General features: G+C 38.5%; 1 protein-coding gene across 1 annotated transcript in view; it reads right to left on the bottom strand.

Moving 5' to 3' along the window:
* Window positions 1-1072: 1072 nt before the first annotated feature.
* The window catches only part of PLCE1 (phospholipase C, epsilon 1), a 102712-nt gene continuing 75926 nt past the window's right edge, over window positions 1073-27858 (bottom strand). Inside the window, exons 14-34 of the mRNA XM_009329287.1 lie at window positions 27615-27853; window positions 26521-26582; window positions 26226-26391; window positions 24252-24359; window positions 23698-23814; window positions 23457-23615; window positions 22318-22441; window positions 19448-19489; window positions 18564-18688; window positions 17728-17845; window positions 13349-13480; window positions 11886-12176; window positions 10934-11097; window positions 9733-9994; window positions 8672-8790; window positions 7386-7514; window positions 6422-6631; window positions 4887-5048; window positions 4500-4718; window positions 3540-3752; window positions 1073-2484 (exon numbers count right to left, since the gene is read on the bottom strand). Coding sequence (XP_009327562.1) covers window positions 3573-3752; window positions 4500-4718; window positions 4887-5048; window positions 6422-6631; window positions 7386-7514; window positions 8672-8790; window positions 9733-9994; window positions 10934-11097; window positions 11886-12176; window positions 13349-13480; window positions 17728-17845; window positions 18564-18688; window positions 19448-19489; window positions 22318-22441; window positions 23457-23615; window positions 23698-23814; window positions 24252-24359; window positions 26226-26391; window positions 26521-26582; window positions 27615-27853 — 3128 coding nt within the window. The 3' untranslated portion in view covers window positions 1073-2484; window positions 3540-3572. The remainder of the gene's footprint in view (window positions 2485-3539; window positions 3753-4499; window positions 4719-4886; window positions 5049-6421; window positions 6632-7385; window positions 7515-8671; window positions 8791-9732; window positions 9995-10933; window positions 11098-11885; window positions 12177-13348; window positions 13481-17727; window positions 17846-18563; window positions 18689-19447; window positions 19490-22317; window positions 22442-23456; window positions 23616-23697; window positions 23815-24251; window positions 24360-26225; window positions 26392-26520; window positions 26583-27614; window positions 27854-27858) is intronic.

Genomic DNA, 27858 nt, shown 5'->3' with positions numbered 1-27858 from the left:
CAGACCTTGATTGATGAGGAAAATACTTCTATTAATCATCAACTATTCCCACAGCTAGAAAATTATTGTCTTAGTACAAAACCACTGTTTTTAAATTGCCACTAGACTGCAGGCTAGTGTTAGACCTGCGTTACACAGTGTGACATGGCTACCACTGTCCCTCAATTTCCCAAGGGTTTTTTTTCTTTTTAAATCTATGTGACAGAAAACCATTAGTGGATAACAACATGGGTGTAATAACTTCCTATGTTGAATCTAATGGATTAGCAAGCATGTCTTCCAGACTACTGTGATACTACAGGTGATGTTAAGAATTTTATTTTCAGTGCTGCTGAACAAAACAAAAAAAAAGCCAAATAGGTAAGGGCAAACTCTCTAGGAAAGTAAGTATTGTTTCTAAAATGCCATAAAAACACCGGAAGAAAAAAATTCTTTGTGACGGGCAACTGCTACTGTGTTGAAGTAACAGAGAGAATGAAACGAATATTAAAAAAAAAAAAATGCATTAGTTGAATTGCGCGGTAGGTTAATGTAAGTAATTCCAAAGTATTCCAAAGCAAACTATGCATATAAAACTACGGGTGAGTTGTCACTTCTAACATTTTACTCCATATCAGTCTTGCATTATGCATGTGCCAGGGGGGTGGGGTAGGGCGAGAGCATAGCTCATTCTTACAGGGGCTGGCTACGTAGTTGGAATTGGCGATACACGAGTGAAGAGGCTGAGCTAGGAGGTGGTTGGGTTTTGAACTGCGTCATGACTGCTGAATTGCAAAACGCTGTTTTGCTACATCAGTACGGATGATAAGCACTGGGAAGTGCATGGTCTCTGGGAGGATATGCCACAGGGAAATTTGAGGTTTTTTGTCTTGTGCCTGTGGTTGTTTTCCCTGGAAGCTGGAAATGACCTCAAGAGGGCACTTTCTTGCTTTGGTAATGGCTATTTTATAGGAATTTTCTGTAGTGTATAGTGAAGGACTTCATAGCTTCTGGTGACAGAATGCAGGTTCTGTCTGCTTGTTTATATGACAATTAATGACTTTGCTTTCTTTTATTTCATTTTCTAATTATTGGGGGGGGGGCTGTGTTGGTTGTCACGGGACTACAGCCTGTAACGTCTTTCCCTGTCGTCCTTGCGCTATCAAAAGTAAACCTCATTTTAGTTACACTGCTGTTTTATTCTTTGCCTGATGCAGTTTCTCTCTTAGGAGCAGCAGCATTTCGTGCTCGAGTGCTAAAGTTGATGTGGAATAACTGAGTGCATGAATCACTCCCTGTATTAATGGATTTCTTGATTTAGTCCCACCAGGTAACTGAAATGCTTTCTTTAGGGATTGCTCTAGGGAGACAAAACGCATGCAGACAAATTTCTTCACCACCAATAGATACACTCCTTGTGGGAAGTCAAAGGCATGACTGATTTCAGCGATTGTTTCATTTGTGCCCCTGTAAGTTGGTGTGGGTTGTTTTAACTAACTAAGCACATTAATAACTCCCATGGAGAAAAAAAAGAGACAACCACAACTAACTTAAATATCAACAGATGAATTCAGCAAACATAAAACTTTGTAACAGTGTTTCTGTGTAAACAAAAATGTCAAGAGTTATAGTGTAAGGGTTCTTTATACTCTCTGGGTTTAACAGAGAAGTAAAAAGACATTTCCTGACTGTATGGAAAAATGTATTTTGAATTCAAACGCATTTTGAGTTTGGTCAGTTTGGGGTATTAAACGTCTTGTGCTGAAAAGAAACAGCCAGAAAAGTTCAAACATTTTCTCCTCTAAATCCAGAGAGAGGTAAAAATTCTGCATTTTCCGAGAAGTAGTATATGATAAATATATTATACAATGGCATGTACTTTGGAACGTGATAATAAATATTTTTTCTTTAAACACAAGCCTGGAAAACTAGAATCTATACGAAGAAAATGTTGTTCCTTGTCAAAGTATCACTACCAGTTAGGTGTACTTACCTATTGTACATTATTTTGTTAAAGTAGATAAACCATAAATAATTAGAGCGTTTTGTGTATGTTCAAAGTTAAACAGATATGCGAAGGAAGTTACAGTATATTTAAATCTCTTTACAATCACTTAACACAGTGTTTAACAGAAATCTTCAGGTAAAAGTGCATTATTTAAATATAATACACATAAAAGAACACTCTGGTTCCCTGCCTTCAGCTTCCCTAGAGGCAAGTCGCTAAAATTATCTTTTGTTTAAAAAGGGGAGGGCAACAACACGTTTGTTTACAACATACAGTCCAAGAAAACTTCTTCATCCGCCGATCGAGAACCTGCAGATGTGAAGATACGGGAAGTTTTTTTTCCGATAGCTGACAGGCATCTTTCCAATCTACGACATCCCACTCAGGATTCCCAGATTCTGGATGTTAATCCAGCAGCATTGCCTGGATTAAGCATCTATAGCACAGGGCACACAATTGCTGACCAGTTCAGACCGCAGCAGGTTCCTTCAAAGGCACTGCAGAAGGATTCAGTGATGTAAATTCCAGTTTTCAAAAAAATGAAGGACCAAATGCAGAAGAGGAGGGAACGTGACTGGGATCTTTCCACAATTTACTTTGCTTTTCTTGAATTCCGACTGTTTTGATGATTTAGGGGTTTTTAAATTAGCCTAGAAATAAGGTATCAAATTTGTCCCTTCATATTTGAAATATTTTGCAGATGAAAATATTATTTGAATTCTGTTAATATAATGATTTAGCAGTAGTATAACAGTGCGTGTCAAATAATGCTTTAATAATTAGGTGTATGTGGAAAGAAAAATGTAATATTAAATTGGCCATATGTGAGATGGGATTATCAGCACTGAGATTTCGTCTTCATTTACAGTGAGCTGTAACTTCTCGGATGATACCTCAGTGCTGTAGTAGCACTATGCAAATATCTGGTTAGTGTACATCGGTGGACAAGTTACATGTAGTATCTTCATATAAATGGGACAGTCTTACCTTGCGTATTACATTTGTTGTTTTAAGTCAAGCAAGATGGAAGAAGTTGAAGAGATACAGAAAGGGTAGTTTGAACATTTCTGGGAAAATTTCCACAGAGAGAAATTAACACTATAAACCTGTTTTAGCTAAAAAGAGATCGTCACTCCTGATGATTTTATTACATGCACGTAATAAAAAATAACAAAAGCTCTACTGGATACTTCTATTCACTTTGGTCCAGAGCAAGAGAGTCACAGGACACTGTTAATTAAGCACAGTTAGTTGATTAAAATGCATATCATAAAATCAACCAGGACGCAACGTTTTGGGTTTGTTTTTCAACTGGGCAAAGAAAGTGGGGAGAACTCCAGTCTCCACACCATTCTGATTCACTGTAGCAAATGCCATACTAACTAACTGGAGACCTTACTGTGCCTGTGCACACCAAGGTGTGAGGCTTTTATGGACCTTTCTGTCAGTCCCTTGTACCTCACTACAGTTTAACCAACTACAACGTTGAAAAAAAATACTCTGTAAATCATGTATTAAATGATTGCTCAGAGTTAGAATCAACATCTCGTACCTGAACAGACCGTTCTGTAGGCAGTGGTGGGGGTTATTCCATAATGTCACTAAAAGTCAAACTGCAGGCAGACCTTTCATCCTTGCTCTGTGGACTGTCCGGCAAGACCTGCAGAGGTGGCGATATGAATCCCCGATACTGCTTGCTTGACTTGGTTAACTTCTTGAGTTCACTGGTGAAGGAAATGCCTTTTCTTTTGTCATCTCGTGCTGCCTGTAAAAAAAAATAAATCATAGAAGTGGTTGAACAGGCTGTTTGTCAGCTGTGAAATAGGAATTGATATGAAACCACCCAACATGTTTCTAAGCAGGCCTCCCTTTTGAAATTCAGTGTGGCCGTGCTTTCATAGCCAAGCGCATTCTTCTGAATACTTTAATTGAAAATTATGCATTGTAAAAGATATGTTCAGCAAATTCGGTATAAACTTGTATAAAAATCTGTGCTTATGACACAGTTACTTTAAGGCAACAACTGCTGTGGATTGGTGGCATCCTCTGGAAAGGAAAACATGGCTCCTCCCAGCAGGCACATACTTCATTCCTGCCATTTTCCAAAGCCTGAGATAAAGCAACAGAACAACTTTTTCACTGGCCAGGAATAAAGGGGACTTTATTCCAGTATTTTTTAGGTTCTGCCCATTTGAATAGTCCTGCTTTGCTATGATGGGGAGCAGGGCATGCTCAGCCAGAAGATTTTGAAAAACAGAAAGCTAGCAGCAAAAGATAAAGGGTGTCATGGGATTTGCAGGCTGTGAGGGAATTGTGTTGCTGGATTTAACGGATGCAATTTTGCAAAGAACGAAAGGGGGGTGGGGAAAAAAGAGGAATCTGCTTTTTGCTGCAGTCTTTTCTCGCCACCCAGCCTCATGCCAGTCGTGTCTCCCTCCCATTGACAGTACGTTCCCATTGAGCTGATCATACACCTTCTATAAAACCTGCTGCAAAGCATTTCATCTTTTACCTGAACCTGTTCTTTGAGTTTAAGGATAAATTTTCCTGCTCCCTTCCACTTGCTTTGGGCCTGAAACACACACTCTTGATCAGAGAGAATCCTCTGAGATGGTTTAGATGTTGAGGACTTTTTGTTTGCCGGCTCTTTCGTCACCTCTTCCAAGAGCACGTAATCACTTGGATTTGGATTGCTCAAAATGCTGTAGGAGTATTTGGCTTTGCAAAGAGTCTGTTTAAAAGCAGAAAAAAAGATGACAAAAAAGAAGGCATTCCCTCAGATTCAGGTTACTAAACTGATGGCTCAGCTAGTGGCGAGAACAAACCCCACCTTACCTTGTGTGAAACCCACCTCCACCCTACACATTACAGACCTACTAAATGGGAACGTGTTGCTTACCTGCTGTATGACATCCTGAGCTGTGCTAAAGCGGGGAGCTTTGATGACAGTGCGTGGTTGCTCTGGGGAGACATCATGTACCTGAACAAAGAAACTGTCATCCTCAGAGCTGATGGCTGCATCTTCCTTGGCTTCTTGAAAGAGGTTTCTCTCGTTTAAATTCTATAGAAAAAAGGAGAGCCAAATTCATCTACTGCAGATTTTAGATAGAATTCGTCCCCGCACCTTCTCTCAGATAATGCGTTTCTCTCCAACCCCTTGTAACGTAGCTGGAATTCATACGCTGTAAACACGGGCTGCGTATCGCACCCTAGGAAGTGGACCCACTCCTTGTTTTTCCATGCAAATTTGCAGCTTCATTTCTAGCTCTGAGATCTGAGGCTGCTACCTGCAGAAAGGCTCAAAATTACAGATAACGCTTTGAGGTACTAGCATCACAGGACAAAACTACAGCATAATTTTCACATACACTAAGACAGATTTTAACTCCTCTGAAAGCATGGGGTTTGGCAGTGACACATTTGTGGTCGCATACACTTACAAAGTAAGTGTTGCAGTCAACTGAATTAAGTGGGCTACTACTTCCACAAGTAAATTTCTACCTAGTAATTTTTGCTCCAAATACTAGAAATAAAGGAAAACAAAACGCTGATTAGTGTAATACAATGGTAACTTGTCAAATTGAAGCTTTATCAAAAGTTGTGTCAAAATAATTAGTTAAAAATACATTTTTTCATTTTAAAGGATCCCAGAGAATCTCTGTCATTTGTGTATGTAAAATCTGTGTATATAAACATATGTTACATATATTACTATGTTCAGGCTAAGCAAGCATTATTATATGCTGAACTGACCAAAGGAAACGCCTCTGAAAATGAGATCATTAAGTGTCTTTCTCTTGCTTTTTTGTTTCTCACAAGCCTGGGCACCAGCATATTTTCAAGCTGTGGATGTTTTGCTCATAGTTTAAACTGCAGTAATCACTCCATCTTCCTCCTTTAAATTTAAAGAAATCGCTTATTTCATTATTTTAGGCTATCATTGATAATTTAATCAGCCTTTGAGGTTTTTAGGGTTCTTTAATATTAAAATCCTTTCTAATTTTTCCAAACAGAGAAGAAGTTGCTGACTTCTAAAGTGATAATTGTAGTCTGGAGTTCTGTCATCTATGAGCCTTTGGTATTAACTATTATCCTCCTTTCTTTATATTAATTTCTTATCACGTCAAAATCTAGATTTACATTAAATTAGAACTATCAGTCAAAACAGTATGCTCGTGGGGCATTGAACTGTTGAGTAAGCGATAATGATGAAACGCCACATAGCTGATCCTAGAGCTGAGTGAAGTTAGTGTCGCACAGGTGTATGAAGTCTAGTTGTGCTCACTCAGGAGTTACGTTTGGTTTTAAATGAGGTACACAGCATTGACATTACTCACCCAATAGTGAAACAAATACTGCACCCTTTTGTTTCCTGGTCCTAACAGCTATTTTTAGCTACCTTTGTAAATAACAATTTATCTAAAACAGACTTACTTCCTCTCGGGTTTTAAAGATAATCCTTCCAACATATCCTTCTTCTGGGAACCAACTGTTCAAAAGCTGCACTAGCCCTTCTTCAGGACCAATCACTCTCTGGAATGGTGGTTTTCTGCATTCACTCTTTTCTTTTGATATAAAACTTTTCTCTTCCATCAGAAAATAGTCTGCAGCACATGACTCGGTGCCTTTTGTGGTAGCCAAGAGCTAAGACAGACCAGAATACACACACAGCAATTAGAATGCTAAATATAAACACTGCATAATTAGTAGTTACAAATGAGAATGAATAAAGAAACTTTAAGAATCAATAACTATTCTCATAGTGTAGGCAAGATTTCTGATGTGCTATTTATTATTCAGATATTTTACTCCAGGGTAATGTACTGTTCTCTTTAGCCTAGCCAAGCAGTTCAACTATTCCAGACAAGGCAGTACTATTTAAGCTTATTTCTGTCCTGTTTGGCTGGCCAGACAATTTATTCATAATCCCAGGACAGTACAGTCTTTTCCCACTGCTAGAATAACAATCCCTGTTGAGTTGACTGGTTTTTCTACTCGTGAACTTAGCCCTCTAACTTTTACTCTTTATTCCTGTGGCGCTCAAGTTCAAAGAATTGCGCAGAAACGTTTGCCCTTGTTGTAAGGACAGCCCACTGCCTCCGTCGGTCAGAAAGACTGTTTTTCTCATCTGCATATGCCCAAATATTAAAATACTAACAGGGAATATGTTCTAAGATTATAAACCCATTCTCTGAAGCCAAGATTGGGAAAATTTCACTGATGATAGCCTGTGTTTGCAATGCAGTTAATTCCACAGCAATACATTTCTAAAGCACCTCCCTGCTGTGATGAATGAAGTACAATGACCCTGCATGTGAGAAATGCAGGGAGATCAATGTCCAGAATTACGTTAGTGTGGATTCTTGGCAATTGGTCTGCAATTCAGCGGGCAACTTACCTGATGGAGAAGCTGTGCAGCCGTGGTCCCCCCACTTACATTAAAAACAGTGAAAGGCTCCGGGCCTGGAATTCCATGAATCGTCACTTTGTAGGTCGCAGCAGCTTTCCTTTCCCCCATGCTAAACAACTGTCCAGACAACATTCAACAGGTTACTGAATGTTTTCACACAGCCATGTTATTTTTAGGTTGCTTAAAAGAAACTGTACACACAAGTTGTAAGGACCTTGGCAGAGCAAAGCTATCCAGCTAATACATGTCTCTTACACTACAGATCAAGGCATTAAAAAAAACAACCCAACCCCTCAAAAGACCCCAGCCCACCCTACCTTGAAGCTGAAGAGAAAGAAGAAAAAGGAAGTTTTCCAGTGAGAGTACATAAACTGCCACTGAACAAAGGGTGGACTCCGTCACTCACTATCTGCGTTCTAGCTGAGCTCAGGCTATTTGGATTCAGCGTATGAATTACTGGATGAAAATCTATAGCTTCGTTTTACCCTCCAAACCATTTATGTTCTTCCTTTCTGCCCTAGTAATTCACCAAGATATGTGTTCGGCATGTATTCACAGGAGGATAACGTCTGCAACACATCTGCTGCACACACAGTAGCTCAGGAGGTTTTATCTAACACTTTAGGAATCAGCAAAATGATAATATACATGCTTAAAGTTACTAAAACACAAGTAACCGGGGTAACCTAACATTAAGGGCTATTTAAAAAAAAATACATCACATCTGTACCTGCATACATACATACGTATTGTCATATCTATATTACACACACATGTATGTATACATATTTGTACACATAAGCATATATATGTGTGCACCCACACACATAAAAATACGTATTTATGCAAATACAGACTCCATCTTTTCCTGTAATAGAATTCAATTTTACTCTCATTATTCCAAAGTTGTTGGTAATTTGCATCTTTCTTTTTTTGTCCCAAATGCATTGCTTATGATTCATGCACAAAAGAATGCATGAGGCAGCTCTGAACCTTACTGCTCAACCACACGCCTTCTCCAGCAGAGGAGCTCTTGTGCTCTACCTAAACACACCAAAAGCCAGACTTTGAAAAGATTTACCCTCCCACAGTTTCAGCCAGGTGGAAGAACCTTACTTCCACCAAAGCCCAAAAGAATTAGGCATCGAGGTACTTCTGAAAATGTGCAGGTTTAGGGGCTAATGTCTTTGAACAGCCTGGTTCTAGAAGTCTTCAGACCATAGTAGTCATTAAGACAAGAATACATGGCATTCACAAAAAAAAAATTACATTACCACAGATGCAGGCAGAGTGTTTCCAGAGGGACTTTCTTCCATTCTCCGACTGTTTATGAACAAACTAGAAATTTCTAATGCTTCATTGTGCAGGTTATGGAGCTGGACATGTCTATAGCCTAAAGAGAAAAAACCCTTCTGTAAGTACTTTGCCACATCCTAGGACACCAGTCTCATAAATGGAAAACTCAAATTTGCTATACTTCTAGCTATCATTTGCCACACCTGTAGGATTTAAAGCACTGGAATAACACTGCATTAACACTCTTTGTCTGTACAACAGTGGAACGAAAATGCTGTGAACTGCTGAGTGGCTCATATAGCCACCTACCTTTGTTTTGCTGTAATATTCAATATATTCATACATTAAATAGCTAAATATTAGAATATGAATGAAACGAGGACAAATTCTCACTGGGAAAATGCACGTCTGTGGCCAGATCTCCTCATACGCTAAGACTGTTGCGTGCTATTACAGTGGCACGAAGCAAACGTGAAAGTATTTTTACCATTCTGCTGAAGAGCTGCTGGCAATATGGAAACTCCCTCCCCCAGGTGTCATAGAATCTTCATCTCATAGATGAGGTGCTTCCTCATCTCTCTCTCACCTTTTTTCACCCTTCCTTCACCTCTCCTCCAGCCACGGCTGCAAGAAGTGCAATTCCCCTCTGCCCAGTGATCACCAGTTATAGCAGTTTCTTGGGCAAAGGACAAGGCAGGGAGTGAAAGCACTCCATGCTTCCCAAGGGAGCGGCAAGTCTCAAGGTGAACACAACCTCACAGCCACACCTCAGGATCGGAGCAACCGCGTACAAGATGCCCCAGTCTCTGCAGCAGCACAAGATCTGACTTTTTACAAGTCACTAGGGCAGCCTCCAGCTCCCAGGGAGTCTATTAGATCAGCATCGTGCTGCCAGGGCAAAGTATGTTGTCTGATATTTGCTCCCTGTCTCCTCCAGAAAAGTGCAACCAGCTGATTAAAAATATCCCTCCGGCAGGATTCAGTCCAGGAATCTGCTGGACCATTTTGGCATAGGGTGTCACTACAAACTATACTGTACCTCTTTTTAGAGCTTTTAGGGGAATGATTCTCTGAGCTGTTACAGCTGAGCTGTTATTTTCAACAACTGCGAACCGAAGAAAGACCAAATCTTCGAAGTGAACACGGAAAAGGAACTGTTCATTCCACATGGGGTTGAGAGTGTTGCGATGAATGGGCTTCGTCCGGAAATGGCAGCTGTCCAGAGGCATCCCCAGCACATCGATTTCAATGCACGGACTGCCCGTGCTATTGCTAGGGCAGACGTTCTGTCCAGACACAATCTGAAGCCGAGGAGTACACAGAGAAACCAATTAGTGGAGCAATTCTTTTACTGTCACGATTCTGAGCTAAATATTGTTTATCACACTCCTAAGCACAGTTTGTTAACATGCTGATGTAATTACAACGCTTCCCTACTTTTGTAACTGCCAGGACAGTAATTTCAGAAGCAGAGCTGCTTCAGCCCCCCCCCATACCGTTGCTACGGTATCTTTCCTCTGAAAAAAAATACACTATACATCATGAGCGTAACCATTCAAGGCATCTGAAAGTTAATCCAGAAGGAATGTACCAGTAACATAGTCAAAAAGGATCAGATTTTCTTCTCCGTTACTCTGGGGTGATGGCACTGATCTCTGGCTTGCTTTGGCATCCACAACACAAGTATTAGGTGTGCAATTACCGCAGCTGGGAGAATTCTGGTTCTTATGAATCTCACTTTTCTGAAACATTTCCTGGAAGGGACTAGCTTCTTAGAATACATTTTTTTTTGGCCATAAATCCATGAATGATATGTCTTATTATAAAACTTCAGAAAAATATTTTTTTACTATTCAGTGCAGCTTTTCATAATGGCTTTTTGTGTAGCTTCTCAAGTGTTCACAAATGTGTGAAACATCTATAATTTTACACAGTTGTGTAGTCCCAGGGAAAACACTTTCAGGACTGGGTTTCGACAAATATTGTAAAGGAAACAGTGAAAGTAGCTATGGATACAAACCAGCCAATAAAATAAAATAAAGACAGTTATTTGCTCCTTCCCCCTCCAATTTCTTTTAGCTATGCTGATCTTCAGAAGTACAAGCAACAATTAAAGGTTCAATCTTTTCATACAGAAGTGCGACTGTAATGCTGGTTAAAGACCGTAGTTAAACGTTGTCTACTTCTATCTGTTTGGCTATATTCATATATATATTTCAATTCCCTTTTAATGTACTTACTGTTAAAGAATATATAGCTGGCTCCTTATTATCAAGATCTCTTTCTAACGGACAAAACTGCTGGTACATGGAACAATTTTTATCCCACAGAACAGGAGGTTTCAAAACATATCCACAGCCGCCATTAGCCTCAAACATCGCTGCATTAAGTTGCAGAGGAAGATCTGTGAAAGTAAGGCAGCCAAAACTGATAAAGAGCAATGGTACACTGGAAAAACTGTAACAGTGAAGACAAAGACATGTTTTAAGTATCTTTTTTTTATTTTAGTTGTTTACTATCAATTCATTCTTGGTTTTCAGAGATAGCTATAATTTACGTATCCAATCTATCCAATACTTAATTATACAAAACTATAAGAACAATTCATTCTTTTCTATCCCTTTCCATTGTCTTTATGCAACGGTAGGGCTTGCCTACACCTATTCTCTGAGAAGTTTCCAGGTATTTGCCCTGAACTGCAGAATGAAAAAGCATTGACTGTGTAGCTTTGCGGATCCCCCATCGAAAAGGTGAAGGAACACGAGATAGGATAGCAAATGGCCCAAAAATGTTTTGATCAACATTAAACCAGCATCCAAGGCGGCACTTCTAAATAAAAACCAGTTCAGTACCTTTTTATACTTGAAATTATCAGAAAGGGATAACAGCTACTTGAACTGGGGAAAAAAAACAACCTTCAGCAATAAAGTAAAAATAAAAATGGAACGTGTTGCTGTCCAGGCACTTCTGTGCTATCAGGAGATCTGCTGCATTGGCATAAAGCTCCTGAGCTCTAGGATCGCTGCTCTCACGGACCAGATTGTCATGGTATGAACCTGCCTGTGCTTGGGCACAGAGACAGGTACATCCCCTTGTGACAGCAGGTAAAAGCAAATGTCAAATACAAATTCACAGTTTAAGGACTTACTTCACATTTAAAATGTATTAAAATGTGCGTTCGTGTACGCGTACCATCTGTTTGGTAGTTAAGAGCCACGAGCTGTACGCCATGGAGCCAGAAGATCAGTGGATGGGGATTTGAGGAGTCAATGCGCGTGGCAGCGGGGTAGGTCCTCAGGAGCTGACAAGTGGTGTGCTGGATCAGCTTCTGAGAGTACCGCCTGCACAGCCGCTTAGCAGCATTCTCGTTCAGGGAGGAGATATGATAGCACTTGGGTGTCCTTATGATAGCACTGAGAGAAGCTGGAGAGTTGTAAGGAGAGCAAGGATCTTCCCAGGTCTGCCGCATCACATCGAAAGGACCTGGAAAATAAACAGTACCTTCAAGTTACAGCTGCAGATCTAGAGACTCCAAGAATTCAATGTCTTCTAGTGAAGTATGTGTGCATACTTTGGTTGTGGTAGAAAAAGGGGATCCTGGAAAATGACACTACTCAGTATAAGTGTCACATTCCTTCTTACACAGTAAGAACAATCCATGAGAGGAAACATAATGTTTAAGTATTGAAATGATACTGTGATTAGATGTGCTAACAACCATTTTCATAAATAAAAACTTAATTGGCATTTGCCTAAATAAAATAATGGAATAAAATTCCATTCTTCTCATTTATACATTTTACATGAGGAAGGGAGGCAAGATTGAAACCCATCTGCCAAGTCTCCAAACAGGCAGTCTAGAGAGTGCCGTTACGAGCTAGGGGACAAAGCCAGCAAAATACTTCTATCCTCTAGAATTAGGTGCTAGACTTCTTCCTTTTTAGGACACTGGCCTCTAGAAGGGAATCTAACCTGTCTGCTGCAGCCGTGCCCTTGGTCTGAAAGAAACGCAACGTTCCTTGAGCCACAAAATGAGTACAAGAAAGGGTGCAAGTCTGTAACTTTCTGTTTATGGCAGTCACCTGAAAGGCAGGGGATCTGGGTCTCATCCCTGCTCCAGAACCTTTTTTGTACTTTCTTTGTATTTCTTTACATCTGTTCATACGCAGAAGTAGAATTTCCAAGTTCATAAACTGAATCACCTGTGGAGTCTAAATACCTCCAAGGTGGAACACGGGAGTTTGCACGATTACACGTTTGGACTTGGCTGAATTTTAGGCAACTAAGTCCTACTTCAGACACTAAAAATCCTTTTCTGGATCCAGCCCAACAGTTCTGCCTTCCATTTGTACTTCAAAAATATTCGTTCATACCTTTTCAAATACAAACTTTACTTAAAATGTATGTTAGTTTTGTATCATTTATGAATTAGGGTCTTCATAGTCCTGACCAAGTAATCCTGTTTTAACATATCCACACTCAACACTTCAGTTATAATAGTGTTACTGTAATAGCTGCTGCGCTAACGAAAAACCATTCCAAAGTTCAACATCTTGCACATTGTAAAGTATTTGATCTTTAACAACTTGGTCTGGTACATGTGTTGGATTACAGAGTCATTCCACGTGACTGGTGAAAGAAGATGCTAACTTTACCTTTTCCAGATGCTTTGGCAAGAGCAGCTGACTCCCCAGGGCTCAGCCTGCCAGGATTGTTGCCAAAAATGGACTTCCTGCTTTTTCTTTCTTTTCCTCTGCTAGAGCCAGATGGGTTTAGAGTTGACAAGCCTGTTCCCATAAATGTAAAATAAATGAGCCAAAAAACATGACCAAGAGGGCATGACATTTTCCATCATATTTTACATTATTTTTGAAGGCATGAATACTCCTGTTATATAGTACACAGGGCAAGCAGTGTATTTTTCTCCATAATTTAATTTTAATGTCTTTATGTACATACATGCCTTTATATATGAATATATTATGTATGCTTTTAAATATAATGTATATTAAAACTTATATGAAGCAATACAGACATACAGTTATCTCTCTGTGATATAACTTTTCTCCATTTTACTTTTTCGCTTGAGGAAGGCAGTGGCTCTGTCTCAAATTACCAAATGGTCCTAATTAATACTAAAAAATTCTGCACTAACAGTCCCAATGTATTCATCCTTAGAATAACTTTAAAAAAACCCTCCTTTCTACAGAAGCAATAAATCTGTACAGTAGTGAATATAATGGAATTCATCTAGGATAGGATACCTACATAATTAAATAAATGCAAAAATATGATTTAAAGATATAATGTAAAGGAAAAAGCCCAAATGCTGTCGGTTAAACGGTTTAACCTCAAGATGTTTTCAGAGTTATCTTCTGCTTAGAATTTGTATTTCAATGACGGGAAATACAGTAGGTGTGCAAAATCCATTAAGCGTTTAATAGCCAATATGTACTAGAAGTGGAGCTGGAAAGCTCTAGTATAGCTATTATTCAAACATCTGTATTCCAGCAAAATAATCATTAAAATCATGATCTAAATCCCAGCGAAATAAACAGACTTAATCCCCCTTAAGGTCAGTTTCATTCTGTTGACTTGGAGAGAGGACATGGCAGACCAAAACTAAAATAAGTCAAAATGCACGACAGTTATTCTGACACCCACAGCAGTGAGGTGTGGGATGCTCTCAGAGACCCAAGATATACTTGTGATATAAAACATAACAAAGCAAGTACACTGTTATTTGCCTGACTCACCAAACGACCCTCACGAACTCACATCAATTCACACCTGCCTAAAGACAGTTCTGGATTTAAGACTAATATTTCAACTACAAATGTAAATCACAAAGAGGATACATTGGACTCTCTTCTACTGAAGTCTGTCCACAGCTGTAAATGTTCAGCTCTCAATCTTTACGGCATGTCTACATATACTTAGCAAAACTATGCTGATAGTTTCAATGGAACTGCTGGGGTTAGTAAAATTTAGGATATACATAAATGTTTTCAGCGTTGGAGACGTACTGTCTCTTCGGGCCAAAGCATACACATAAACCAGAAGATGGTAGAAGCTGAGATCAAGGAATGCGAACTGACTAGAAGAATGAGGAGTTAGGCACTGTGCGCTTCCAGCACTACTTAATCCCAGTTTTCAACGGATCAAATGGATTTGGCAAGCAAGATCCAGGTTTCAAAATCCTGTTGTGAAGACAGTCACTGAGGAAACAGACTAACCTCATAAATCACCAGAGAGTGCAGCGCAAAACACCAGGGTTAACCGAACCCAATGCGATGGCCACAGGGTAAGCTGCAGCTGGGAGTTTTCTTTCAGTCTTTCCCATGGCCATGCTTTGCATGTGACACGCCTCCTCCCAGAGGCAAGCTCCATTTTGCACTCCCAGTTAAACTTGACTCCAAAATATAGCATCACCTATTCATAGAATCATAAATTCATAAAATAATGGAAGTTGGCAAGGATCTGGAAGTCATCTGGTCCAACTCTCTGGTCAAAGCAGGACCAGCTTAGATCCCACCATACTGCACATAGATCCTATCATACCACCAATGACGGAGTAAATGTTTTGCATTTCCCCACAACCTCTACGGTATATCCTCACAGAATTTAGTGCCCGTCTCTCATGTTAGATATAACCACGCTGCTTTACTGCCTTTAGATTTTTAATCCAGAGGATGGCAAACTTCCCTGCCCTTCTTATTCTAACCATGCTAAAGTAACAGTTTAAACTGTAATTGTCACCGTCTCACCATGTGTTTCAGACCAACAGCCAGTTAGTCCGCAGGTTTGCAGACTTTGAAAAAGAATTTACGGTACTTTTGTATGTAGGGTGCCCTTTTTTATGTTCACTTTAATTTCTTGAAAAGTGATACCATAGGGGCAGATCGTCTGATACAATGGAGATGGTGACTGAATTTCACGCTGGTCAGCTCAGGTGACTCCCTGCTCTCTGCACTTGATCGTGCAGATCCTGGTTTTATGTACTTAACTTTCTCTACTCATTGTGTAAGGATCCTCAGCACCAAGGCAACGAGCCATGTGCCAGTGGGTTATAGCAGTACTTTGCTCAAGTATGCTTCACTGCCCTCCTCTTGGGTGACCCAAAAGAACAGACCTTCACCCTCTTAAATAATGGTATGATGGTACCCACCAGACTGAAATTGAAGTTAAGCAAGGACCGTAAGGGTCAAAACCCACTGAAACAGCAAGAGCTGTGGTGGGTTCCTTGTTACCAGAGATTTTATAAACAAGAAAAGTTATTTTCTCCACATGATAAATTCTGTTTTGACCAGGGAGCACTTAGGGAAGTCTGTGTTACTCAGTAGGCTAGGATAAGTGAACATAACGGTCCTTGTCCTTTTTTGTAGTCACAAATGAGGGATTAATATTCAGGGACATAAGCAACTGTAAACACAGAATAGAAATACATGAAGACAGGAGAAAAAGTATTTACACCATTGATCAGCCACTGACATGAATTCTGCCGTCCCTATTTCCAAAACGCTTGCATTTTCTGAGTTGGTTAGGAACCCGGTCAATAGAGCTACATAGTCACGGATGTACCAGCCTTGTTCTCATTATTAATGGACAATATTGGGGTATGGCAGTGCACCATGCCTGCGCCCACCAGCTGAGCAGAGGAATCCAACCAGTAGCATGGTGGCCATGGAAGTCTGCATATCTTGCAGAGAAGGCAGTATTTGTGTCAAAGGAGACAAGGTTTGTTGGAAAACTAATTTCTACAGCTTCATGTGTTCATCTGTGAAAGGAACTCATTTTCTTAATTGTTCTATTCATGTCCCCTTTAAAGCAAGAGGAAAAAAAATCAGATAAGGAAAGCAGGTATTTCTTTTATAACTGAAATTACATTAAAAAATTGAAATATTTTAAAGTTTTCTTAGAACATCAGAACTTCTTTGTGTGTCAAAATGCTTGGAACAACTTAAACTATCTCTGTTTAATCTTGAATATCATTCTTTAAAAGAAAATATTTTATTTGAAAGATATTGCATTGCAGATTTCATTAAAAAGAGTATCAGATTCGAATTTTTAGAAGTTATTATTTTTACAGGTGACACCTACAATTCTTAAAGTTACAGAAGATTATAAAAGAATGTGTCTCCATTTTCAGCATGTTTATCTTGCCTATTTGACACTATTTTATGTTTGGTTAGCTTCTCTAATCTGATTATAGTTCTATTTGTGTAAGATCATGATTTGGCAGAATTGTTAACTTTTCCACAGAGAACCATTCCACTAAAAAGCAGATTTTTCATTCAAAACATTAAACACATCAATAGACAATAAATTCTCAATTTAAAAGTATTTATGTACACAGTATGAGCCAAAACATACTCAACCTCATGTTTCAGTACCGAACAAGTAACTATCAGTGATCTCTTCAGTTACTCCCTCTCCTTTTCTTCTGCAAACATTATTCTTCCTACTGTACAAAAGAAGACCCTCCTATTTCCTTAACCCTTCCATACAGAGTGTGTGTGAGTGTGCAGTCAGCTGTCCTCACCCACCCCATGAAAAGGCTGCTTTACCCCCCCCCACAAATGGCTCCCCTCCTATCCACTTAGGAAAGAACAGAAGATGCAGCTGTAGGCAAAGGTGAAAGACGCTAAAATGAGGTCACTTAAAGAAATGTGACAAGCTCTTCCTGCAAGGTTTGAAGAATATTTTCCTTCCTAATTCAGTAAATCCTTACATGGAAACTCGGAGCTCTTAAGATAAAGCTTTCTGTCATTTGGCAATGAAGCAGTTGTCTAAGTTGTGAAGACTGGCAAATTTCACTTTTGTAAACATTTTAATATGACAAACAATATGTCTTCACATAATTTACGTATACTACTTCTCAGCCAGGAGCTGCTATTATGTAGACTATCAAATCATCAAGAAAAAAAGCTCCTAGACTACTTCAATTTGAAAATGCTTGTACTAACTGATTCAAAACATAATGTCTCCCAAGAACTAGGAAGCCTAAAGCAATAGAACAGGGCAGCGTACTTACCAGGGAACTTTACCGCTTGACAGTAAATGACAAGATCTGACAGCTCTGGGGCTATCTGTCTGCTTTCCTTCTTATTTTGCAGAAGATAGAATTCTTCACCCAGCTCCATGTCATACACCTAAGTGACAATTCCAGGAACATATAATAATAAAATTACTGAATGTGAAAGTACTCTTGCATATCTTATGTCCTTAAAAGTCTTTATCTCATTCTTCCTATATGGTTTGCCGCCTTCACCTAACAGACCTCCATGTGCAGGTTTATGCATTAATACCTGTTACTGATACTGGAATAATGCGCAAAGGCCTCAGAGTCAGTTCTACAAACATTTAGACAAAACACATCTGTGTTCAGGAGAAACTACAATTTACTAAATAGCAATGCAGTGGTTCAGTTGTCAGATGATTTAATAAAAGGTAATGTGGTTATCTGATATCATAGTGCAATATGTTAAAGTTATTTATATATACACAAAAGATGCTGAAGATTCAGATGAAATCTTCAGTTCCACTGATGTTAACGGAAATCAGATATCTAAATAAACTTCTGGATTTATGAAAGATGAATTCTTTCACTGAGAGCAATGACAGTTAAAATTTTCAGCCAAACAGCCTGTATATACAATAACCTTTGAGGACTTTTCTTGAACAGTGTATGTTGAGCGTTTGTTCTATTTAATTTATTTTCTCTGGTGTGTTTCCATGCTTTCCACTATTTGTCTTCATTAAAGCGCATTTGCCACCTGATGTCTCAGTTACCTAAACTGCTCGAATCCTTTTGAAGCTGGTTATATATCAAAGTGTGGCTGAGAAGAAAGGGGGAAAAAGCAGAACTACCTTTCCTTTATTATTGTAAGTAGCACAATCAGCCTTCTTTATTCGTTTGGCAGTCTCTTCATTATATTCAAACTGCAGTTTATCACTTGGTAATTTATTCTCAGGTCGGTCTTCGAGAATGTTATCTAAAAATTAATGGGATTTTACTAAACATAAAGCCAAACAATTTCAACTGGAAATTTAATTTGAATTAACAGTATTTGTGGACAATGCTGTGAATCTTATCTGAATAATCAGATGCCAAAATAATGCATTTACTGGTCAAAGCCTTCTCTTTTAGTAGTAACTTTCTACTTCAAAAATTCAATGCTCGGCTTTGGTTAATACGTTGCACTTCTTTAAAAGCCCATCCTTTTGTGCTCAGAAGATGCTTAAAACAAAATTATCTAATGAATTAAGCCTGCCATCTGAAAACAACTGATATTCCTGAACAACAAAGAATTGCTCAAGTCCAAACACAGTTAACCAAATCAAACATGTACACGTCTTTGCACAGCAAGTTTTGGCTTTCTTCTCCTTACATTCACCATGAACAAATATTTTTTACAGCTGTAGAAATTCCTCTTCAAAGCTACATATTTATCAGAGAATAATACACGTACTAATTGGTCTTTCTGGACCAAAATATTGTAACTGTCACAAAAGGAATGGTTTTATTTCATTCCTGATATTCCTGATGCTTTGACCATATTCTTTTTATGCATAACCAGTGTCACACATGCAGCCTTCTAACAGTTCCTGAGCAGTTAACAATGCCATATAAAAATACCTGATTGCATTTTTAGTATAAAGTAGAAAACATATATTCACGCTGTCACATTTAACAGACTGGAGATGCAGTGCTGATTTCATGCAGTTAAAATGCTCAACCAAATGGCCTTTACCTTCCTGGCTGTTAGGAGCAGGAGAAGCACTAAGGACATCAGCTACAGGGAAACGGAGTCAGAGAGGGAATAAGAGTAAAGGAAATTAAGATTTACAGCCAGAGAAATGAAAATTAAGCGTCAGTTGTAAAACTATTAGCCTTACGCAAACCTAATGTATCAGTAAGGAAAATAAAACTGAAAATCTTTTAGAAAGTTTACAGACCATTATTTAGATTAGTTTTGCCAAAATATTAACGTAGTTTTGCCAAAATATTAACGTAATTAAAGATTCCAAAGAATAATCATTGTAATAAAGCAGTAAACCATGCCGCAGATTCCTTCATGTATTGGAAGGTGTGAATGTTTCTTCCTAGCTTCAGATTTCTCAAACCTTCTCTTAACTAGAATATTGCTCAAGCACCACTTACTGCAGTTAGCTTGCAATATTTTCCTGGCAAGTGTGTTAACAAAGATCTAAGTTTTTCACAGCAATTTACATCTACACTGTCTCCACCCTGTCCCACACAGGGACTATTTCAAGTAGCCAGTTAGGCCAACTTTCTAGCAAAATGCAACTGAAGGCAGCACCAGCACCAAACTTGTAAATTTTCCTATTAGCATAAATAATACTGCTAGCCCACAAGCAGTGTCAGGTCCTTAATTTTGTGACTATTTTTTAAATCATTAACACAGAAGCAAGTAATGTAAATAAGAGACCAACTGGAAAGAAGTCCTGTGCTGCAGGGCATGCTCTAGCCTTACATCTTCTCTGAACATGGTACCTAGAACTTAAACAGGTACCCATTAGACTTAAACGTTCAATGAGTGAAGTACTTCACCTAGGAGAACATGCCCAACTGTGTCAGACAAATGGTCCATCTAGCTCCGCATTCTCTTTCTGACAGCAGCGATGCTGTTTAAAGAGAGCATCCAGCCACTAGTCATGGTCTACTTCCCTTGCACCACCCCAACGTCCACAATTGCTGAATATTAGGGATGTTGCACCATACATTTCTACCTATAACATTTGCTTATAAACCTGTCCATGTATTTGTCCAATCCTTTTTTCAATCTGCTGATACCGTTTGCCTCTGCAGTTTCCCATGGCAGCAAATTCCAAGTTTACTACCAGCTGCACAAAGAAACTTTATTGTATCTGTTTTATGTTTTACTCAGCACCTCCTAGATCTAACGAGTAACAGTTCTGTATTCCACTTATCCACCACTTCATGATTTAGTAAACCTGCTTCAAATTCACCCCTCAGTTCTCTTCTCCACCAGCTGGAGAATTCCAGCCTTTTCAGACTCGTGCAAGCCACTGCCACACTCCCTTTACTTTGGTTGCACTTCTCTCTAACTTCCTTAACTCCACCATATCCTTCTCGAGATCTGGACGCAAGAACTGGACACAGAACTCAAGTTGTGGCACATTAAGGTTTTATATAGAAGCAAAAATATGTTTTGTTTTCAGTACTGTTCCTGATGATCCCCATCTTTTGGCTGTCACTGCACACCAAGCTGAGGATTTCAGAGGACTTTCAATAGTTCCATGACCTCCCAAATTGTTACTGCCATTGTTGAGCTTAGAATCACATAAGCAAGGTTTACGTTTTTTCCCCTAAATGTATTACCTTATGTTTATCTACACTGAAGCGCATCTGTAACTTTTTTGTCCCTTTGGTCAGTTTTGTGATCCATTTATGGAGTTTAACAATGGTGCAGCATTTAACTACCTGAAGAGCTTGGTACCACTTGTACCATCACTGCTGTCTCTTTGGGTAGACGTGCTGTGATCTACTTTGATATATTCTCTGAAAATTACTAATGAAAAATAATGAGTAACCCATTTAGATGCATCCAGCTTGTTCAATCCATGCATGGGGGTTTTGACAAATGTCCTTTGACAAAACTTGAGAGGATTAAATGCTTCTGACTCCAGCTGTTTGCTCTACCAGAATCTACCAGCCCCACAGCAAGAGAAGCAAAACAAGATGCATGACTTCAGCTCAGCTGCCTCAGTCTGGCCCATTCTGTCCTTCATCTGTAGTTAAATCAAATGTGTCTGACTGAACTGGAGAGCTAAGGAATTAGTGGAAGTTACTAACTGCAGTATTTTTTTATCACTTCTGGCATGCCAATCATTATATCCAATCTATAAACTGCCCCTAAAGGTGGATTTATGCTAAACTGCCAGTTCCTGAAGGCTAGCATAGCTGAAGCATAGACAGCACATGAACAAGGCAAGGCAGTAAGGCATGCCTTGCCGTTTTTCCACTGAACAGCTAAAGCTTTAATAAAGACATCTTCATTGAACAAGCCAGGGACTCAGTGGCTTCTCTACCTTTATGCATGAAGTGAACAGCTGATGCTGAAATTGTAACTAAAAAAGGTACTTCAGGGGTCTCTGGTATTACACAGGAACCAAGGAGGACTTCGGAGCATCTGCATCTTAGGTCAATTTAATGGCAGTCATGCAGATGCAAGGGCTAAGCCTGTTGTGAACCTTGAGCTTTCCGGTGTCTAAACTCCTTAGGGAAGACCATATAGGTGAATGTAGATAGAGTATACGATGAACACAATAATTTTTGCATAATATAAATAATATAAAATATAATTTATAAACACTACAACTTAGCATACACTGCACAGTTAAAACATCTAATGGTTGGAGTTGAAGTCACATTCAAGTCCTCTACACAGTCAAATTATTTTCACAGTATTATAGACTACTGCACCAAAGTGCCACTGAGGACATTTAGTACATCTTCCTCTCACAAGGTAAGATCAACTTACCTACATCATTCCTGAATTAGGATATTTACATGCCTTACTGCTACAGTTCTAACAGCAGCACTGTAATAAATAAATAAATAAATACATATTGTTACCATCAGAGAGAGATTCATAGTCATAGTCATATTCATCCTCTTCATCTTCTTCCTCTTCATTGGTAGGTGTGGAGTTGCTAGCACCATTGCTAGCCTGTGCTTGCATATGTGCCAGCTGGTGAGCCTACAGCAACAGAACCATTTATTACATTATTGGTAAGTATTTTTAAAAAGCAAAGGAGTTTTCATCACTGTTTGCATCTTGTTTTATTTATATGAAAGCACTGAATATATATAATGAGAAATAAGTAAGATTGTTAAGATCAAACTAAAATACAATTTTAAGGGTTTGAATATAAAGAAAACTTGTATTGGTAGGAAAACACCCAGTAAGATATGAAACCTGATAATTATGGGAAAATGTCTACTTTGTACATTATTGAGAGCAAGACTGCCTTTTTCCAGTCTGAGGTATGCTGTTTTGGAAACAGTTTAAAAATTTTTAAAAAGATGGTGAATGTCCATATACTGGTACGATCAGTGTGATTTACTTATTCTGATACAAGAATTCAATTCTAATTCAATTGTGTTTACATTTTGGGTAAAAGCAATTAGTTTTCAAGGATTCAATCTAATTGCTGACTAACCATAGACATTGCTAAATTGAGGCTACCAGAGATGCAGCCCTAATTTTTAGAAACCAAAAAAATTCTCATATAGGTAAAAGCACTACCTGAATTACAGAGTCCCCCCAAAAAGGGCGTAAGAAAGAGAGTATTTGCCTGGCTTGAATGTGAAAAAAGAAACAAAGCAGAATTCTACTAAAAATTACTACATACTGTACATATACACACATACTGAATGCATATCACTATTTCTCAACAAACATGAATAGCAAATGTTATAGCCTCAGAGTGAAACTTCATTTATGTTTATCACATAGGGCATGTGGTGCTAATCATAATATTATGAAGTATTATAAAACTAAAATACACTAAAATTTTGTTATGCTGTATACTTTACTATATGTCTTGTCTACTTATTTGAAAGTGTTGCAATCCACTGTGAGTCTTCCAAGCATGAATATGCATTGGATTATTCTGCTGTATATACTGGAATGGCAAAAACTTCAAACACAAATGAATTATTTCTCTAACAAAAGTTAGGTCTCATTGCTTGCTATTAAGGAAGGACTTTACCTTTTGTTTCAATATATCCACTGGTGTTTGATGCGCTTTCAGCTTCTTGTTTTTAAGCAGGATTTTTCTTTTCAGTTGGCCAGGCGAAGGAAGCATGGGATCATCAGAAAAGTCACTCTCAAATAAAAACTTTGTTACCAGCTTATCTCCAAATACATTCTGAAATATGGAGAACATATGATATGTTATGGAAAATCCCAAGGCATGTGCTGAGAATAATTTATCACAATTTATGGCCTACCTTGAAAATTTCAGCCATCTTGCGTTGCTGAGGCAATGAACAGTGGTTTTCTATTGATATGATAATTGGCATGTGGGAGGTGATAAATGCATTGCGATCAATGGCTTCAACTACCTCCTGTGAGAAAGAAAGGTCATTGGAAGAACACGATTACTTTGCAGCATTCAGTTAACTTACTGTTAGTTGAAAGGGAAGAAAGGAAGGCATCTGTTTTCTCCTCCAAGAAGAAAGAATCCACAATGTGCTTTCAAAACAAGCTCCTACAGATCAACCTAGCATCTTGTTACAACAGAACTGGTAACAGCTACTTACGTTAGTTATGTTGACAATAAAAAGACAGAAAATTACAGTACATATGCTACAAAAACTAATTTGAAAAGCATAATGTTTACAATTGAGGAGTTCATGTCTGACGTAGTCCATAGTTCATATTCTATTAGGATTTAGCTCACTAAGATTTGTGCTTTTCTAATATGCAAATTTTTTCCTTCATTAGCGAAAAAGTTAATGATTTTCTTCTCATTTTTTGTTTCTATGTGCAATTACCAGCATACCTTAAAAGAGATCTTAGTAGTAAGAGTGTGCCCATGATAAATGATAGGCATTCCATCATCGCCATCCCAGCAGTCTAATTCTACACTTCTGCAGCCTTGTAAAAGAACCTACAATGCAATTGAACAGTGTAAGCACGTATAAACCACAGTCTCATGCCATCAAAGCAGAAGACAGACATTGCAGAGCTAAATGAAAGCTCAGTGATTCAGCAAAAGTGCTGGAAAGAGCAATCTCTGTGGAGTAAACATAGCCCACAGAAGCTACAGTCACCAGCTAACTGCATTCCCTAGAAAGAGTGGGAAAATTAAGAAAGCATTAATGTTCTTAGAAGAATCATAGAATCATTTAGGTTGGAAAAGACCTTTAAGATCATCAAGTCCAACCGTACCATAAAGCTTTAAAATTCATGGTATCTTGCAGGACACACGAAATTTGTTTGCAGAACATGGTTCCTAATGTATAGCTTTATGTTCTGAGGGAGAGAAACATTTCCATATTTCTACCTGCAAAAGCAGCTATAAAGCAACATGGCAATTTATTCCAGGTTGCTACCATGACAGCTTATGGACACAGCATCTGCAGTTTGTTTGCTGGTTCTTTTTGTTGTTGTTAGTTTTTGAAATAGAAGGAGGTCTGAAAATAATGTCTTACGAACAACTTCCATGAGGATAGTTAGAATGGAAGTGTGCCAGGCCATCCTATTTAATGATATTAAGCTAACCTACAGCCAGCCAGCCATCTATCCACCCACCAACCCATTTTTTATTTGTTTTAGAAAGCCCTACTTGGTAGAAAACCACTGAAGAAAGCAAAGAGGAAGGATGGAGGGAAAGATAAGCTAACCCATCTGTCGGCAGCCCAGCTTATCATTGCTCTCAATATTTAGCATGCCTATCATTGAAAGAGTTATCTGTATCACAATTAAATATTTTACTGAAAACAAAGATCTCGACAATCAAAAACATTTCCAGAAAAAACATTCACAAATGAATTAAAAATTACTTCTTCTATTCAAAACCTGAATAATTCGATTTCAGGCAGTTCTGTCTGTAGCTGGCACACCACCACTTCTGTGAGAGCCAGACACACCGAGCCAGAACAAAGTGCCCCTTCTCTTCTGGTGACGACTATTTGAGGGACAGGAAGAAACTCTTCTGCATCACGCAAATTTTTGAGCCAGCTGAGCTCTATCTCACTTCCCATCTATTACCAACACAATACTCACATCACTGTGCAGTGCTACTGCAGGAACCTCCTTTGCAATTGCATTATTCAATGCAATCATGTCATTCGGGCTTTCCTAACACAGCCTCACCCCTCTGTCTTGTAACTCCAGGCAAACCAGCACACGGGACACCAAATGAGCCCTTCTCAATGGTGAGTCATTAACATTTAGAGTAATGAAAACACTACTCACAGGAAGTTTGATGCTTTCTCTAGCATTTGGTAAATACACAGACACACAAATATATATATACACACACACAAACAAACACAGAACCAAAAGCCCTAGGGAGAAATCGTTCTTTTCCTGTTCACTACCAATCAGGCATAAAGTCTAAAAAACCGTTGAATATTCCTAGAAGTAATGTTTTTAGAAGTTATAGTTCCATTTGAAATTTGTCTTTGCAGTGCAATGTACAGTATTTGAGTAGTGTTTTTGACATCTGAATGAACAAAAATATTAGATCAGTCTTTCCTGTGGGAAAGTCTAATTTTAGTAGGTTGGGTCAGACCAACTGGTGTCTAAATGCTATGAATCTCAAACTAAACCCATTTTTTTGCCTTAGGAAAGGCATTTGAGCACAACTGTGCTTACAGGCAGCTTTCCCACACATCATGTTTTCCAACATCTTGCAAGCAGGGGTTTAGGACATTTAGATTTTCAAAGCAAAAAGGTCACGTTTCTGCAACTTGCCAGTTAAACAAACAAGTTCATGTTGAAAACTACGCAACAATCCAATCCTGCATACCTGGCTGTAGAGCTCTACTGAGGACTCCCCTTTAAGCTGATGGCCAGTAAGGTAAGTATTGTGTGAAGATTCTATGTAGTAATATGACAGCGGAAAGTGCAAGTCCTCAGCATTCTCTTGTGACTCATCATTTTTGGAGGCAAAGTTGTCTTTATCCATCAAAAATCTAGAGGTGAGAAGATGTGAGAAATTTTATGCTGTGCTGAGTATTTTGTGACTGTCATACAAACACCAATACACTTGTGTCATCTTCATATATATATATATAGGTAAAAATTAACACATAAATAATTACCTTGCAAATCCTTCAAAAGATAGCAGCCCCTGCTGGCACATATTCTCACTGGGTTCAAATTTCTATAAAGAGGAAGAAATTTAAGAGATATGTAATAACAATTCTTAGAAATACGACTTTTTCATATTTTCATAGTGTAGTCTGCTCATTGAACTAACCAGTTAGTATCTAAAAACAGTCTTTTTGTGGATAAAGTAATTAGGTGCCTGCAGTATGCTCATGCTTGTTTTACAAATCACTAAACAAGTATACTAAACTTGTAATTGTAAAACATAGAATCATGCAGGTTGGAAAAGATGTTGGGAGGTCATCTAATCCAACCTCCTGTTCAAAGCAGAGTCAGCACTTAAGCTGAAATTAAAAAGGATCTATAATCAGGCATCCTTTTCCTATGTATTGTGCTTAAACACAATACACCACCATCTCGAATTAGAGAGACTTGTGGTATGCTAACTTGATGTTTCTTTAGAATTTCTCTTCTAAACTTTGCAATTTTATATTACATGTTGATAGTTGAAATATACAGTTTTTAGCCTTTGTTAACTGCTAAGTGGGGGCTTAATTTTGGAGTATATAAATTATGCATGTTTGGAGGAATTCAAAGTTTTCTACATACTTTCTAATCACTTCAGCCATTGTACATAAGGGAATAAAATGTCCATGTTTGCTCTAGAAAATTTTTTATAATAAAATAAAAATATGCGGAAATGGTGGTTTTTTAAGTTCCAAATTAAGGTTAAGCTCTATCAAAGGTGGTCATAAACAAGGAGAAAACAATGCACTATCATGAATACTCTTCCCAAGTGGTGACATCCCTTTCTGGATAAAGCACACAGAGCCAATAAAACTGTTTATTTGCATGATTTTTTTTTTCTTTTTATAGACATATTTATGGACATCTGCACAATTTTATAGCCCAGAATAAAGACAATATTAAATTTTAAATTCAAGTAAACCGTAGTGACAACATCAGTGTGGAAGGAGATATCCACACAGATACGCTATCCTGACTACAAGGCAGACAATGCTAGTGGGGAAAACAGAAGTAACAAGAGTTCAAGTAAAAGGAATTGCAAGATGTTGGTATTACAGACCTGGATAATACTGAGGATTTCATCATAGGTGCAGTGTTCTCCTTGGCAATTCACTAGGAAGTCATTCAGCTGCTGGATTCCTACTCCAAATATTCCCAGTGATGTGCTTTCAATACCAGTACCATTGGTTACAATACTAGCAGCAGCAATAGCATCAGATATTTGCCTCTGGTTGTCTGATAGTTGCTGCCTGCTCTTAATGAACAAACCAAGGTCTGAAACGTTCCTAGTCAACAAATCTTAA

Source organism: Pygoscelis adeliae, unplaced genomic scaffold, assembly GCF_000699105.1.
Source record: "Pygoscelis adeliae isolate BGI_AS28 unplaced genomic scaffold, ASM69910v1 Scaffold797, whole genome shotgun sequence".
Classification (NCBI taxonomy): Eukaryota; Metazoa; Chordata; class Aves; order Sphenisciformes; family Spheniscidae; genus Pygoscelis; species Pygoscelis adeliae.
Note: the sequence above shows the minus strand (reverse complement) of the source record. Positions and strands in the feature narration are given on the sequence as shown.